At 43.7% G+C, this 16,056-nt stretch overlaps 2 protein-coding genes across 7 annotated transcripts; one reads left to right on the forward strand and one right to left on the reverse strand.

Moving 5' to 3' along the window:
- The first annotated feature begins 351 nt into the window (after positions 1–351).
- Positions 352–11,996, forward strand: vwa7 (von Willebrand factor A domain containing 7). Of its 5 annotated transcripts, XM_076993223.1 has the most exons (18): positions 352–669; positions 1,633–1,887; positions 2,364–2,594; positions 2,852–2,948; positions 3,108–3,239; positions 3,575–3,770; positions 3,996–4,171; positions 6,243–6,355; positions 7,585–7,701; positions 7,821–7,912; positions 8,243–8,357; positions 8,739–8,865; positions 8,943–9,095; positions 9,488–9,580; positions 10,123–10,400; positions 10,501–10,637; positions 10,877–11,036; positions 11,371–11,996. In XM_076993223.1, exons 2-18 carry the CDS (start codon positions 1,663–1,665, stop codon positions 11,932–11,934), a joined length of 3,006 nt encoding a protein of 1,001 aa, XP_076849338.1. In that variant the 5' UTR covers positions 352–669; positions 1,633–1,662; the 3' UTR covers positions 11,935–11,996. The 5 variants fall into 5 exon arrangements, 4 of the variants coding, with proteins under 4 accessions (XP_076849338.1, XP_076849337.1, XP_076849339.1 ...); XM_076993222.1 differs by having other exon boundaries at positions 7,821–8,357; XM_076993224.1 differs by lacking the exon at positions 11,371–11,996 and having other exon boundaries at positions 7,821–8,357; positions 10,833–11,019.
- LOC143497327 (zinc-alpha-2-glycoprotein-like) lies at positions 11,664–15,164 on the reverse strand. Of its 2 annotated transcripts, none has more exons than XM_076993227.1 (5): positions 15,026–15,164; positions 14,552–14,815; positions 14,067–14,354; positions 13,309–13,587; positions 11,664–13,162 (listed from the first exon to the last, which is right to left on the reverse strand). In XM_076993227.1, the coding sequence occupies exons 1-5, from the start codon at positions 15,078–15,080 to the stop codon at positions 13,035–13,037; spliced, it is 1,014 nt and encodes a 337-aa protein (XP_076849342.1). In that variant the 5' UTR covers positions 15,081–15,164; the 3' UTR covers positions 11,664–13,034. The 2 variants fall into 2 exon arrangements, with proteins under 2 accessions (XP_076849342.1, XP_076849343.1); XM_076993228.1 differs by having other exon boundaries at positions 13,052–13,162; positions 13,285–13,587.
- Positions 15,165–16,056: the final 892 nt, after the last annotated feature.

Raw genomic sequence — 16,056 nt, forward strand, 5'->3', positions numbered from 1 at the left:
AGTAGGAAACAACAATAATAGCAGTAGAAGCCTGTAGCCAAGAACAAGACAATGAATAGGCCAGAAGCAGCACTACACAAGAGCTGTACGTAGTCAACGCTATGGACAAAGGTTTAACACATGATTAACCCCTTCCCAAATCTTTCCTTCATACTAAGTCTATGGCTTTTTCAGTCATACTTCAGGAAGTCCAACATCTCCCCTATATATGTCACTCCCCTATATATGACACTGCTCCTTAATTTATTCATCCTATTGTACAGAGCCAATGCACCATGCTATAATGGGAAGAGAAAGACTAAGGTGGGGGTGTCTGGGGTTGTGGAGCGTGGGGTGGGTAGGAGGCTCCTGTCTGAGCCTTCCAGCCATACACAGGCTGCTGCTCACTGCATCCGTCTCAGTGCCTTCACTTTCACCACGGTGGCTCTTTCTGATTTATTTCCTAATTCTAAAAACGTTGAACTGTGCTGTTTCGGACCCATCGAAACGCAAAAGAGGTAGTCGTGGAGGCTTCTGTGTGTGGGTTTGACAAACAAGAGAGGGTTTAGCTCACGTGCTACAGAGTTTCCTGAGTGTCTGAGAGTGTTGTGACGGCAACCTGCTGGCCACTTATGGAACAGGGAGGGTGGAGAGAGGTGTAGAAATGAAGAGCTGAAGTCTGCAATACAGGTAAGAGAAACTGATGAATTCCCCCATGTTAAATGGGGTGCAGATGGGACTGCAAGTGACTGATGTGTTAATGTACATGTGCTGATGTATGTGTGTGTGTGTGTGTGTGTGTGTGTGTGTGTGTGTGTGTGTGTGTGTGTGTGTGTGTGTGTGTGTGTGTGTGTGTGTGTGTGTGAATTCCACTCAAATAATTTTTCTTGAGAATATGTTACAGAACATGAACATGCCAATACACATACAGAAGTGTGCAGGTGCAGTTTCTCTCTCTCTCTCTCTCTCTCTCTCTCTCTCTCCCCCTCTTTCTCTCTCTTTCTCTTCTTTAATGCGTTTTTTTTGTACACAACAAAGTGTTTTAGCCAGCCAGCAATATTTGCAAGCAGAGGTTTGTTCACATTTATGCATTAGGCAGACTCTTTTACCCATAGCGCTATAGAGGGAGGTGAACCTAATGTCAGGAGTCTTGTCCCAGGACTCTTACTGGTATAGCATGGGACATTTGTCCAAGTGGAGGACTGGTCCACACCCCCTCCCCCCCTCCCTCTTGCACAGACCCAGTCAGGCCACATCCTGTGAAGATTCAGCGTGTGTGCATAAACCACAGGTTAGCACAACCCAAGTAACAGGTACACTGAAACAAACAATAGATTTGAAAATACAGAAGACCGCCACCTACATCTCCGCATGCTGCTATAATACATTTGTGTACTATGTAGCTTTCAGCACAAATTAAATAAATTAATTAACTTAATTAACTCTTAACAACTCAATTAAGTTGAGTGAAGAAAGGTAAACTTAAGATAAGGCAAAACAGGAGACAGGGAGGAGCCTAAACAAAAAGGAAGCAAAAACAGCACCATTGGCAATGCAATCCTAAACTGTAAACTGTAAACTGTGACACATAAGCCGTGTAGACACACGCGATTGCTCAAGAACATCACCTCTCTTTTTGTTACATATGTGAAGCACTGATTGGACACTCCTCAGTGTGGAAAGATGGGATGCGGTTTTGTAGGGTGGGGCACATGGCTTCGCCTCTGCATGCTAATGGCCCACTGCATGTCCGTCTGCCATGCCTTCCTGCCCAACTTCTGGTCCCAAGTGCTGACACTGTCCTGGAACTCCTACACACACCAGTACATGACCGAACAGGCTCTACTTAATGTAACCATGGAGACGCTGAGAATGATGCCTGAGCAGGACTTTGGCAGTCTGCAGCAGGTAGGTGGAGGAGGGTGGAGGAGGTTAAACATGAATCGTTGTTCCAGTCCAAGACAAACTATTGCTGCCTGCTTAGCTATCGGAGAGGGATAATAAAATTTAATCTTGATTAAATCTTTAATAATAATATAATTACATTTTGTCAGCTTTCAATATTTTTGCTTTATAAACTGAAAGTAAAAAAGGTGTGAGACTCGGTTCATGTTTTTATCAGGTCATGTTTCACAAGCTAACTTTGAGGATGCTGTAACCAAAGCAGCCGACATTACTAATCTGTCTACTTCCTCTTCAAGGACCACACAGCATTTCTTCTGATCTCTAAAACCACATGTCCATCTCAATGTGCTTTGTGTTTGACACATGCAGATGTGTTTCTGAGTACGTTCATAGACTTGATAAACTGTAACACAGTGGTTGAGGAGGAGTACACTTACACTCCATCTGCTGCCTGACCCATGAGTGTGGTCCGATCTCAGGCAGACCTGGGCCGGGGGTTCTGGCTGGCTGTGTCCGACGTGGTCAGAGCCAATGCCGACATGGACTTTGGGAGTTCCACGCGGGAGGACCCAGCATACCACTTTGACTCGGAGCTGGTGGAGGAAGCCACACAGGTGGTGCGTGGTTTCTGGAAGCAGACGATTCTCATGGCCCAGGAGGAGCACCAGGAGGCCAGACGTAGCTTGGGACGGCTCTTACACACCTTACAGGTGTGGCTTCTTAAAGGGATGTAGCTCAAAACAAATGGAGACTACTAGGCTGCAGGAAGTGATATGCTGATTATGCTTCATGCGGGAAACTGTAACATCGATGTTATAAGAGGTCGTGTGTGTGTGTGTGTGTGTGTGTGTGTGTGTGTGTGTGTGTGTGTGCGTGCGTGCGTGCGTGCGTGCGTGCGTGTGTGCGTGTGTGTGTGTGTGTGTGTGTGTGTGTGTGTGTATGTGTGTGTGTGCATGCATGCATGCAGGATTTTTACAGCCACAGCAACTGGGTGGAAATGGGACACCGTTTTGAATACCTCCATGTTCTCCATCCCAGAGAGCCTGCGGTACCTTTGGCCTCAGGTGAGTTACAGTGAAGTGGCTTGATCGGAGTGTAGAAAACAAGACTCGTAAGAAGACAAAGATAAGTGACATGTCGAACAGCGAAAACTCCAAACAAGTTCAATTTAAAAGCCCATACAGCAGGTGCCTGGTACATATATGTTACCATGTTGCTTTCAGAGGACACTCCCACCTGTATTTCATGCCACCGATTCAGCTGTTATAACAACCTACTGGACAAGCTCGTCGAGGGTTCACCAGAGCCTCTGCTGACCACCGGCTACGTGAACAAATACCCCGCCAAACCCACTGGTACTCTTCTCTCACACATGGCCAGCTTTAACATTGTGGACACACACAGGTCCAATCAGCTACTGTGCTGTTCTGAGCTACAACTGAACTAGGGGACAAGTAGCTAATATGTAACTCCATACCAGCAATTCCTACTCTGTGCTAGAGGCTTCAGTTCTGGAGGGCTAAACTCTATCACCATGGTGCCTGACCCACTCAAACTGTACCTGAATGAACTCAAGGGATGTCATTAAGTCATGCTGGACCCTAAATGACCATCCCTGCACACTTGTTTTGAATGCTTATGGATTATCTGGGTAAGGAGATACAGTGATAAGATGCTTATTGTGTCATAGGGAAGTGTAGCCATGGTGGTGTTCTAGACAGCAGTCGTCACCAGGGAGCTGAAGGTGGAATTAACAAAGACAGCACCTCCCCTCTCTTCTCCCCACACCACTACCTTCACAAAGAGGCTGCGGAGCTTGCTGCCACGGCAACCCTCAGTGTGCTCCGAGACCTCCGTGACGAGGTGGGGCACAAGAGCTTCCTCAGGTCAGAGGTCAACATAAATCAACAGAGTTTACAGTGATCTAGAAAGGGGATCCCATTTTTGTCTAGGGTTTGGACACTGAGGCTATGTGTCTGTTCACGGGGATGCCTTTGGTCAGTCCAAACATAAATATTAGACTGAACTGAATTAAAGGAGTTGCTTTAAATTTGACTGATCATATGCCTTGAGATACTCTAAGCAGCACAGTGCTGTCTGTTCCATTACAGACTGTTCAGCGTCCAGGAGGCCCCACCATTGGTTATTGTCATGGACACTACGGGGAGCATGTTTGAGGAGATCACAGCTGCCCGCTTACGTGTCCTGTCCATTATTCAGGCCAGAGCTAAGAGCCACACCCCTAGCCTGTCTGGCTCCTTCCTGCTGGTACCATTCCATGACCCAGGTAATAGCAAGACTAAGTCTCTTCTATCAGGACAGAACCATGAGAACTTTGTTCTGAATGTTTTGAAGCACATATCTGACTTTAGAATTAAACTGTATTTATGTTTCACAAGCTTTCCCAAACACTTTCTGAGACTTTTGTAATTTATTATTACTTTTATATATTTTTCACTTGATATGAAAATTGGTGGGAAAAAACAGGTCACTAGAAGGACATTTGCATCCAGTAGTGTACATTATGCAGTGTGTGTGTATGTGCTGCATGTGTATATGTGTGTGTGTGTGTGTGTGTGTGTGTGTGTGTGTGTGTGTGTGTGTGTGTGTGTGTGTGTGTGTGTGTGTGTGTGTGTGGTTTTTGTGCGAGTATGATCTTTCCAGTGGTATGCCCATTGTGTGTACAGTGGGTTGCAAAAGTATTCATACCCCTTGAACTTTTCCATATTTTGTCACATTACAACCACAAACATAAATATATTTCACTGGAATTTAATGTGAAAGACCAACACAAATTGGTATACAATTGTGAAGTGGAAGGAAAATTATACATGAATCAATATTTTTTTTACAAATAAAAAACTGAAAAGTGCGATGTGCAAAATTATTCAGCCCCCCTGAGTCAATACTTTGTGGAGCCACCTTTTGCTGCAATTACAGCTGCAAGTCTTTTAGGGTATGTCTCCACCAGCTTTGCACATCTAGTGACTGAAATTCTTGCCCATTCCTCCTTGCAAAACAGCTCAAGCTCAGTCAGATTGGATGGAGAGCGTTTGTGAACAGCAGTTTTGAGATCTTGCCACAAATTCTCAATTGGGTTTAGGTCTGGACTTTGACTGGGCCATTCTAACACATGAATATTCTTTTTTTAAAACCACTCCATTGTAGCTCTGGCTTTATGTTTAGGGTCGTTGTCCTGCTGGAAGGTGAACCCCCGCCCCAGCCTCAAATCTTTTGCTGACTCCAACAGGTTTTCTTCCAAGATTGCCCTGTATTTGGCTCCATCCATCTTCCCATCAACTTTGACCAACTTCCCGGTCCCTGCTGAAGAGAAGCACCCCAGAGCATGATGCTGCCACCACCATATTTGACAGTGGGGATGGTGTTTGCAGAGTGATGTGCAGTGTTATTTCTCCGCCACACATAGCGTTTTGCATTGTGGCCAAAAAGTTCAATTTTGGTCTCGTCTGACCAAAGCACCTTCTTCCACATGTTTGCTGTGTCCTCAACATGGCTTCTGGCAAACTGCAAACGGGACTTCTTATGGTTTTCTTTTAACAATGGCTTTCTCCTTGCCACTCTTCCATAAAGACCACATTTGTGTAGTGCACGACTAATTGTTGTTCTGTGGACAGTTTCCCCCACCTGAGCTGTGGCTCTCTGCATTTCATCCAGAGTCACCATGGGCCTCTTGGCTGCCTCTCTGATCAGTGATCTCCTTGTTCGGCCTGTAAGTTTAGGTGGACGGCCTTGTCTTGGCAGGTTTACTGTGGTGCCATACTCTTTCCATTTCCGGATGATGGATTGAACAGTGCTCCGTGAGATGTTCAAAGCTTGGGAAATCTTTTTATAACCTAAGCCTGCTTTAAACTTCACCAAAACCATATTCCTAACCTGTCTGGTGTGTTCTTTGGACTTCATGATGCTGTTTGCTCCCCAATATTCTCTTAACCAACATCTGAGGCCGTCACGGAGCAGCTGTATTTGTACTGAGATTAGATTACACACAGGTGGGCCCTTTTGAGTCATTAGCAGTCATCAGGCAACTTCTGAATGCAATTGGTTGCACTCAGGGAAAATGGGGCTGAATACTTTTGCATGTCGCACTTATTCGTTTTTTATTTGTAAAAAATTTTTTGATTCATGTATAATTTTCCTTCCACTTTACAATTGTATACCACTTTGTGTTGGTCTTTCACATTAAATTCCAGTGAAATATATTTATGTTTGTGGTTGTAATGTGACAAAATATGGAAAAGTTCAAGGGGTATGAATACTTTTGCAACCCACTGTATATGTGTGTGTGTTTGGAGGGCGCATATACTAGTATGTGTGCGATGCTAATGCATTATTTTCAGGTGTAGGTCCCGTTCAGAAGACTGATGACCCAGAAGAATTCCAGCAGTTTTTGGAGGATTTAATAGCTCTGGGAGGAGGGGACGAACCAGAGATGTGCCTCTCTGCCATACAGGTAGCCATAGAAACATGGAAGTAAGCTTCTGAGTGCAATAGGTAAATAACAAAAGTAACCAGAAGTGATTGCATCCTGGAGGGTAAGGTTTCTGAAACTAATTTGTTTATTTATTATTATTTTTGTAATTATTATTTTCTGAAGCACTCAGAACAGGTGTTGCATTTATATATATATTAGGGGTGGGCATAGATTAATTTTTTTAATCTAGATTAATCTCACTGAAATCTTGAAATTAATCTAGATTAATCTATATTAAAATGGCTCATATGCGTGCTACCCAAGTAATGACTAAAAGTTTTTGAGATAGGGTTTCTTAATACAGGGGGTGCGTTAGACCAGGGGCTCATCTCCTGTTTCCAAAATGCATCATGACTGCTTGAGGAAGCTGTTCTACTTTGATACTTGAAGAAAAAAAACATGCTCAATAAAATGTAGGCTACTCATGTTCAGTTTATTCAGTTAAACATGAATTTGTAAGCCTACATACTGTACATTAAAAGGGGTTGATAACATGTTTATTCAGCTAAACATGATATTTGAAATGTAAGCCAACATTTAGTACATTTAACCTCACGGACGTAAATGGGGGGGACTTTTTCAAAAGCCGGTTTTGGTCCTCTGCAGTTTTAACGGTTAAAAAGAAATATTTAAATCGAATCTAGCGCTAGGACCATGCAGAAAACGACCGCTCCGAGCTCCGCTCCGGTAACACTTTACGTTCCTAAAATGAATTTTCCATGAAGCAAACCTGGCGACTTCGTGGCTGCATCCATGTAAACACACGAACGATTTGTAATTCACAGGTTTGAAAACTCGTTCTCGCCCCTACTGTGCAATTTGGTTAGGAATACAGCCGAAATCAAGTTGAAAGTCATCATAGTTTGCTTACCCATTTTGACCCAGTTCCCAACCCAATTTTAAGAATAGATTAACGGCGATAATTTATAAATGCAACACCTGTTCTTAGGTAAACATAAAATGTTTGCCTTTCCCTGTGAGTATTGTGGTGTGCAGCATGTGTGTGTAATGTTCTTATTAATCTAGTTAGCTAAATTCAATCAAGAGGTCTTATCTCTTTATCTTTGTGCATACAAACTATAATCTTATTAGAATATGTTAAATGGTACAAAACTACAAACTGGAAATTCATTCGGCCTCAGTGCATGTATTACTAAATGTGTGTGTGTGTGTGTGTGTGTGTGTGTGTGTGTGTGTGTGTGTGTCAGCTGGCTCTCATCCATAGCCCACCACAGTCTGAGATTTTTGTTTTCACTGATGCTTCCCCCAAAGACATTCATCTGTACGATACAGTAAAAGCTCTCATCTTAGAAAAGCAGAGCAAGGTAACACACACACACACACACACACACACACACACACACACACACACACACACACACAATTTGCGATTCCAACTCATGGAACACAAAAACAGAACAGACACTCTGCTTGTCTTTATCAGGTGACCTTCCTGTTGACTGAAGATCTTGACAATGAAGTGAGAGGCAGAAAGATCCTAAAGAGGAAGAGGAGGCAGACACTGTCTCCTGATAGGTTCACTGTATATTCCACCCTGTCTCCTGATAGGTTCACTCTCTACTCCACTCTGTCTGCTGATAGGTTCGCTGTATATTCCACCCTGTCTCCTGATAGGTTCACTGTATATTCCACCCTGTCTCCTGATAGGTTCGCTGTATATTCCACCTTGTCTCCTAATAGGTTCACTCTCTACTCCACCCTGTCTCCTGATAGGTTTGCTGTATATTCCACCCTGTCTCCTGATAGGTTCGCTGTATATTCCACCCTGTCTCCTGATAGGTTTGCTGTATATTCCACCTTGTCTCCTGATAGGTTTGCTCTCTACTCCACCCTGTCACCCGATAGGTTCACTCCCTACTCTTCCTTGGCTTCTGTGTCTGGCGGTATGACCATCTTCACCACTAACAAAGACATCCACAAAGCCTCAGCTGTTGTGGAAGACAGCACAACATCTCGCAAGGTACATCTGGAGACACACATACACATTTAAAAATAAAAGCTAACACACATTTTTTTGGCTAAAACATTAAAAAGCTGAAAAGAACAGATTGGCAGTGAGTGTGTTCTGCTTGAGGGGATTGCATTAAACCAGATGTGTGTTCTTATGATTGGGGGGAACCAGGGTGAATGGCCCGGATGGGTGTTCCTATGATTGGGGGGAACAGGTCTGATGTGTTATTCAATGGTCAGGGAGAATGGCCCAGATATGTGCTCCTGTGAGTGTGGGGGAACAGGTCTGATGTGTGGTCTGATGGTCAGTGTAAATGGCCCAGATATGTGGTCCTATGGTCAGGGGGACCCCAGATGTGCATTCTGGGGACTGACTGCATCTTCTCTTCAGGTGACTCTGTTTCATGTGGAAAGTGAGGCAGATTCAGCCTTTACCTTCACCGTCGACCGAGCGGTGAGGACTGCCATGCTCCAGGTTTCTGGAAACATCACACAGTGTGTCATCATCAGTCCTACAGGTACACATGATAGATTGATGGATGGATGGATGGATGGATGGATGAGTAGTTGGTTGATTTATTGATCTCTCATCAAGGTGCTCATCAGGCTCTTCTCAGTACAGCAGGGCCTCTGGCTGAGCTGGAGCAGTCAGAGGGCCTGTACAGAATCTTCCTGCTCCCGCCCCTACAGCCTGGACAATGGCGGCTCACCGTTGCCACTCAGGGACCAGTCACATTCAGTGTCTTAGGTAAGAGACTCAGATCTTCAGATCTTCACAGACTTGCTATAACATTAGTCTTTGTCTTCAGCATTATACCTCTAGTCTCCATTTATACCTGTAGACCTTTGGGTTGTTGGAGACCTGTTCTTTGTTGTCTACCTGTTTTTTTAACTTGATTAAGGTTTGGTACATAATTAAAATAATTAAAACTTATAAGATCTGATTTTGAATGCATTAAGGTTAGTGTGGGACTGTATTTTACATGTGCATTGCATGTGCTTCCAACACATAGACCATACCAAGTTCTGTCCACCACCATACCAAGTTCTGTCCACCACAGAGGACAAATAATTTACTCAAACTTGTGACCGGTCGCTTGAAACAGACTGAGCAGGTGCTGTGTGTGTTCCATCCCATAGGTGAAAGCATGCTGGAATTCCTCTATCACTTTGCATTGGAAGTGAATGACACTCACCCCGGGCTCAGGAGAATGCAAGGCAGCCCAGTCGCAGGTGTGGTCAAACCTGGGGATTTTCTGGGGATTTTCCTGTCCATCCAATGTGGCTGTGGGGTCTCATTTTGGTGAACTGACTCAATTTAACTAATTCATTAATTAAAGAAAAGTTGTAAATGTAAATGTGCCATATTTTGTCAATTGTGATTTTTTACACTGCAATCGAAATTTGTCCTCCGCTTTTTACCCATCTGTGCAGTTAACACACACACACACACACACACACACACACACACACACACACACACACACACACACACACACACACACACACACACACACACACACCAGTTATTACTAGGGGGCTGTGGTGCACACGTGCCCAGAGCGGTGGGCAGTCCTAGCCCGGCGCCCGGGGAGCAGTTGGGGTTAGGTGCCTTGCTCAAGGGCACCTCAGTCATGGCCTCAGTCATGGCCTCAGGCCCTCCGGTCACAAGACCAGTTCCCTACCACCAGGCCATGACTGCCCTTTATTTTATTCAGTTAGTACATTCAAAATGTTATTCCATTGAATATTGTTTCCTGCTTGCTCTCCAATAGGTGTACCAGCATTTCTAGTAGTGGCTGTAATTGGCATGTCCCGCAGTGATGATGTTACATTTAGTCATGTGACCTTGCTGGGGACCAATGGTCAGAGCTTGCAGCAGGTTTTGCTGAATTCTTCGAGCTCCATTTGGTCGGGAGAAGAACTGGTGGGCAGAGTGGACTCAGTTCCCAGAATTCCCTTCAGTGTTCGTCTTTCTGGCAAGGATGGGAAGGGAAACGACCTTGAAAGAGTTTCCACGGAAACAGTCCAGCCCACGCATGTGCAGATACTGGTATGACTTCAGAGGAGCACACCTGAATGGCATACATCATCGTAATCAGTATCACATGAAAGCAATATGAGTTGGTATGAAGCCAGAGTCTCTCGGGCAGGTACGTTCAGCTCCTCCCCTATGGGCAGGCCACCGCACCGCTGTCTTCTTTGAGGTGTTTAACCACGGTCCTGCCCGCCATTTCACAGTGACTGCAGAAGACGACCGTCATTACCTCTCTGAGACCAAAAGCTACAGGTGATGCCCTAGCAGTTTGGTAGTGAGGTAGCAGACTTTAACTGATATAGCCCAAACGATTAAAAAACATAACCATAATGTTTATCTGAAACTTTGATATTAAATTCTCAGACTGGTTAATTTAATGATTGATTTCTGATGTAGTAACTAATTAAAATGTGTCAGAAATTGAATGAACATGTCTCTTTCTAGCAGACATGACAAGCAGATCTCTGATCCAGCAGTGGTCTTTGCTGCAGGTTATCTGTAGCTGAGAGAGGCTCTGTGGTGGGACAGGTGGAGGTGTACCCTCCCCCCTCCACCCCGGCAGGCCAAACAGTCACACTGACGCTCACGGTCCAGACACACGACTCCTCCGACTCCAACTACGCTGTGGTCTCTTTGATTGTTCTGCCCGAGGTGAGAACTCAATACACACATGAAAAATATAGCTGCAATGGTACCAGATTATTTTATTGCTTGGTAACACATTTGGTAAGGTAAGAATTGTGCCAAACATAGGCGCTTATAAACAATAAGAGCAGTGTTATATGCAATTTACACAAGTCTGTTTATTATGGTACATGTATCTGGACAGATGTAATTACACCTATATTCTAGAGAAAGACACAAATCCAAAAAGAATGTTTATAAAGTATAAACAAATGTAAACTTCATTAAATATTTCTCTGATTTTGGATGTCACACACTTTCATAGACATGCCAGAGAACCCTTTTCTTCTCCTCTCTCCAGGAGCAGGACAGGTTTCCTCCGGTATGTTCTGTGATGCGTGTGGAGCTGGCCTGTTCCTCTCAGTGCACTCTGGGTAACTGGAGCATTTCCTTGTCAGCGAGGGACAGGGGCCACTCTGGCTTAGCCTCCATACAGCTATCTGTAGGACAAGGCACCCTCACCCTGCTCCATGAGGACAGCACTGGGAGAATCAAGAACTCCCTCGTGCAGTTCCATGAGCAGACCACTCAAGGACATGAAGAGGTCACATATCTCCAACAACAGTCCAGTACAAGGCCTGTGCATGAAGCTGATAGGCTGGAGAAAGTCAGATTAGTGCAAGGTGATGCTCCATTGAACATCAGAGCGTGGGCTGGGGGAAGAGCTGTAATGCTGCACTATACTGCAAGCTGCTGTGTCCCCCAGGCAGAGCTGCTAGTCGTGGACATAGCAGGCAACATGAGGAGCTGCCGTCTAACAGCCAGCCAACAGAGGGCGCTAAGAGAGAAAAATCATGCACCATGTGGGACTGCACATGCACTTCTCACTCTTGTATTGTGGATTCTGGTGTATTTAATGTCCTAAAGCCAAATGTGCTCTAAAGTCAGTAAAAAGGAAAGTAATATTTTAAAAATATTAAAAATGGATTGAAATAATGTTTAAATATTCATGGACAAATATCATATTGTTATCAACAAAAATAAGAAATCTACTGATTCCCATTAACGCCAATGAACCAAAGGATCAAGGATCATCATAGGCACTGATAAAGTAAACTTGGTGAAACTGCTATACATACACTTCAACATGTGTTCCATCATGTGTGGTCTACAAATAGTTCACTAGAGAGCAAGGACCACAAAGCAATTTAGGTCTTTTGGAGTATACATTTTAAATCCTTTTAGTATTGTTAATTGTTTCATTCACTTATTATGATATTACAAGATGTCAGCAATTCTTTGATAGTGTGCTCTACCATTAGGGAACTTTAAATTCTCACTTAAATTTTTCTTCTTGATTCTTAAAATATTAAAATATAATGTAAATTTATAATGTAAATGTTAAATGTTAAATGCTTTAAATCCATAAGCCATTAAAGCAATTGGTGCTGACTCATTTATTGATTTGACATTAGAAGATAGTCTGATGATTCTTCACACTAGAAGCACAAGTAGCTGTCCCCTCAGTCATGGCCCTCAGTGGGTTGTGTCACGTAGGGCAACGCCCCCTCTCGTAGCTGTCACTCTGGGTTCCCTCATGTCCGTGTTCCCTGCCTGTTTGTCCCGCCCTGCTCGTTGGTTTTGATGGATTCCTTGTTTGTTACCACGCCCCTGTGTCATTGTCATCACCTGTCCCTAGTTTAGTCCTGTGTATATTAGTCCCTGTGTCCCCCAGGTCTAGTTGTTGGTCTTTTTGTTTATGCCTGTGATTTGTCTGATCTTGTTCATCGTGAGTACTGCCGTGTTGCGCCTTGTGTCACCCGTGTATTTTGCCTGTCCTTCCGTAGTCAGTCTGCCTTGTTGTTTTCTTTGTCCGTGTTCATGCCTGTGTACATTTCATGTCAGGATTGCCAACCCGTTATGACCCATGCCCGTGACTACAACTCTGCCTTTGGAATTTCCTGTAATAAATCTCGCTCTCCTCAGCGTTTGTGTCCGTCTTCCTGTTCTGCCCTGCGCAGATCGTTACAGGTTGGTACTCTTCTTCACACATGTCTTTCCACATATCCTCCACAAGATGACCAGGATTCCGAAGAGCAGCACGGCTGCGGCAGTGCAGACCACCGTCCTCCAGACAAACCACCCCGCAGGCTCTGTTTTTATAGAAATTATAAAAGGTGAACCTTTATTCATACAAGCTAAATGAGCATAGCTGAGTACATTGTAGTATACATTCAGCACTTTTAAATGCACTGTGCACTGCATAGTGGCTTACAAGGAAACAAAGTGCTTTCTGTACCCCAGGTCACAGTGATATTGCCAGTCACACTGCTGTGCAGCACCACACAGCTGTAGGATGACTGAGGTTCCTCTGGTAACTGTAGGCTGCTCCTCAGCTGGTATGAGCCATCCTCATTGGGCAACACCTCTCCACTGCTCACTCCATCCACCAATGAGAGGCCATCAGGCCTAAGCCACTTCACCTGCACTGCTTTTGGGTAAAACCCAGTCACATGACAGCAGAGTATTTCTCTGGAGTTAATGAGGCTTCTGTGTTTGAAGATGTGAACCTGAGGGACTGGGCAGAAAATTGCAGTGTATGTAAACAAGAATCTTCAATAATTGTAGTGTAACCCTAACCCTAAATGTCTTTAAATGAAAATGCTTCATTAATGAGCATGTCCTTTAGGAATACTGTACAAGTTATTTTAGATATTAATTATATGTAATTACAAAGGGGAGTTTCTGCGAGTAAGACAGGAGCTTCATGGGTATGTACAGATGCCAGCCAGAGTTAAATATCAGACAGCATCTGAACTTCTCACACTGTCTAGATAATCCTCTAAGTAATCAGTATCAGCACCAATGACAAAACATGAATGACAGAAACATATCAATTTAAACCTGTGTTTTCCCTGATGTTCATCATTTCATTTCATATTTATTGTGCAGATTCCACAGTCACATCTGTGTAGCTGTCCACTTACTTTTTAACTGCACCGTACACCTATACTATACCATATATTTATAATGGATCAAGGTAAATGCATTGCAGACCTGTTTGATTATGAATCCAGTGAGCAAACTTCAAAATGCCCCTCAGTCTTTCTGGGCATTCGTGATTATAATAGTAGAAGATTCTCTCAAGGTCAAAGGCCCCAGCAGACCTGCTCCGTATGTAGTGCACAGCCTGAGGAACCGTGGTGGTCCAGGTTTTGGCAGCTATGTCGAAGGTCAAGAAGTCTTTCCCATTGAAACCATGGCTGACTGCTGTTGAGATCGTTCCATTGGGGTGCAGACCACAGTACCCATAGGTCTGGTAAATACGGGCATAATGGAGAATTCCTGAAAATTCAAAACAAAGTTGTGTTCACTTACAGACGTCTTAAAATGGCTGCATTTCCTTGTTAAGTATTTAAAATCATTATATGGGTGTTTTTAGGACTGTCTGTGTCATTGTCATATTAGACTGTAAATTCAGTTATGGTTGGATGAGCAAGACAAAATTAGTAACTGGAGTAACCCCACCACCACTGTCTCACCGGTTAAATTTCCATGCTCGCCGGCAAACTTCAGTGTCATCTTCATATACTTGTGGACTACTTTTGCAATAAAGATCATCTCTCTCCAGTGAAGGAGCCCATCTCTATGGTTAAGCCAGTCAGGGGCTGGGGGATCATCTGAGAGTAACGCCTGGCTGTCATAGCGGAGAATGACTCTGTCATTTAAAGTCCAGATGGTGAGGAACTCAGGCAGTTCCAGACCCAGTGAACTAAGATGGTAGTGGTGAAGAACATAGGTCTCCTCTGCACAAATGGAGTATATGAAGAATAGTCAATCTGTGTTCAACTGAATCACATCACTAAACAGTCATACTGGTGATTCAATGCCAAAACATTCCAATTATGTTATACACACTTGTTAGGAAAGTGGTGAGGCTGTGATCTCAAGCTTTGGTTTTTGTCTACTGGGTAAATGAATTAAACACACACAGAGAGCAGTCCAGCAAAACTCACCTGCAAAGATGAACTGAAGAGACCAAATAAGACAACAGACAAAAAAACTCTTCATTATTGAATAGGTAGCATATCCTTGGAAGTGAATGTAACTCCTGTTTTAGTGAGCTAGAATAGCTTTTAACTGCATGAACATGACAAAAACTGGTTTTGAGAAGATAACCTGACTAACTGGCTCATCAAGTGTTATGAAAAAAGACAGACACATGTGCACACACACAAACACATACTCATGTTAATGAAAATATGTAAATACTTGGGGAAAAATAAATTACGATTAAAAGTACATTAAAATATTTCAGTATATTTACTAGAGTAGTTCAGTATCCACTATGCAACAAAAGCAAATCATACTACGGGTCACACAAACTATAATGCTGTGCCTATTTATCTTCAGAAGCCATAGACACACACCTACACACATAGGCTGTGTTCGAAATAGACTACTACATACTGGATACTGCAGTACAGTTTCCAGTATGCGACAAAAGCAAAGCACACTACGGGGTCACGTGAACGTAGCGTTGCATGATGGGATGCAGTACACCACGAAGATAGCTCTGTTCGCGTACTGGAATATTTTGCGGAAGTAGTAGGTCATCCGGGTATGTTTCGCGTACTGGAAATTTTCATTTTGGTCACATACTGCATACGACATACTGATTTGGGGCTCGATCAGTACGCCAGTAGTATGTAGTAGACTATTTCAAACACAGCCAAACACTAGTATGACTGTGGTGTAGTGGATGCAGTAATGCCAGGGTTGCCAACTCTCACGCATTGAGCGTGAGACACACGCATTTGACCGTCTTCACACTCTCTCACGCCACACTTCCGATATCTCACGAAAAATAAAATCTAGTTTATTTACCTCTGATCCACATCTTTGATTCAATGAGTTACTAGTTCGCTCTGGCGCCAACCACCGGCGATCGATAGATCGCGATATAATACTTAATTTGTGTCCATTTTATCGAAAGATCGCAATATAATACTTAATTTGTTTACGTTCGCCACCTCCTCCAGGTTCA

Source organism: Brachyhypopomus gauderio, unplaced genomic scaffold, assembly GCF_052324685.1.
Source record: "Brachyhypopomus gauderio isolate BG-103 unplaced genomic scaffold, BGAUD_0.2 sc106, whole genome shotgun sequence".
NCBI classification, from domain to species: Eukaryota; Metazoa; Chordata; class Actinopteri; order Gymnotiformes; family Hypopomidae; genus Brachyhypopomus; species Brachyhypopomus gauderio.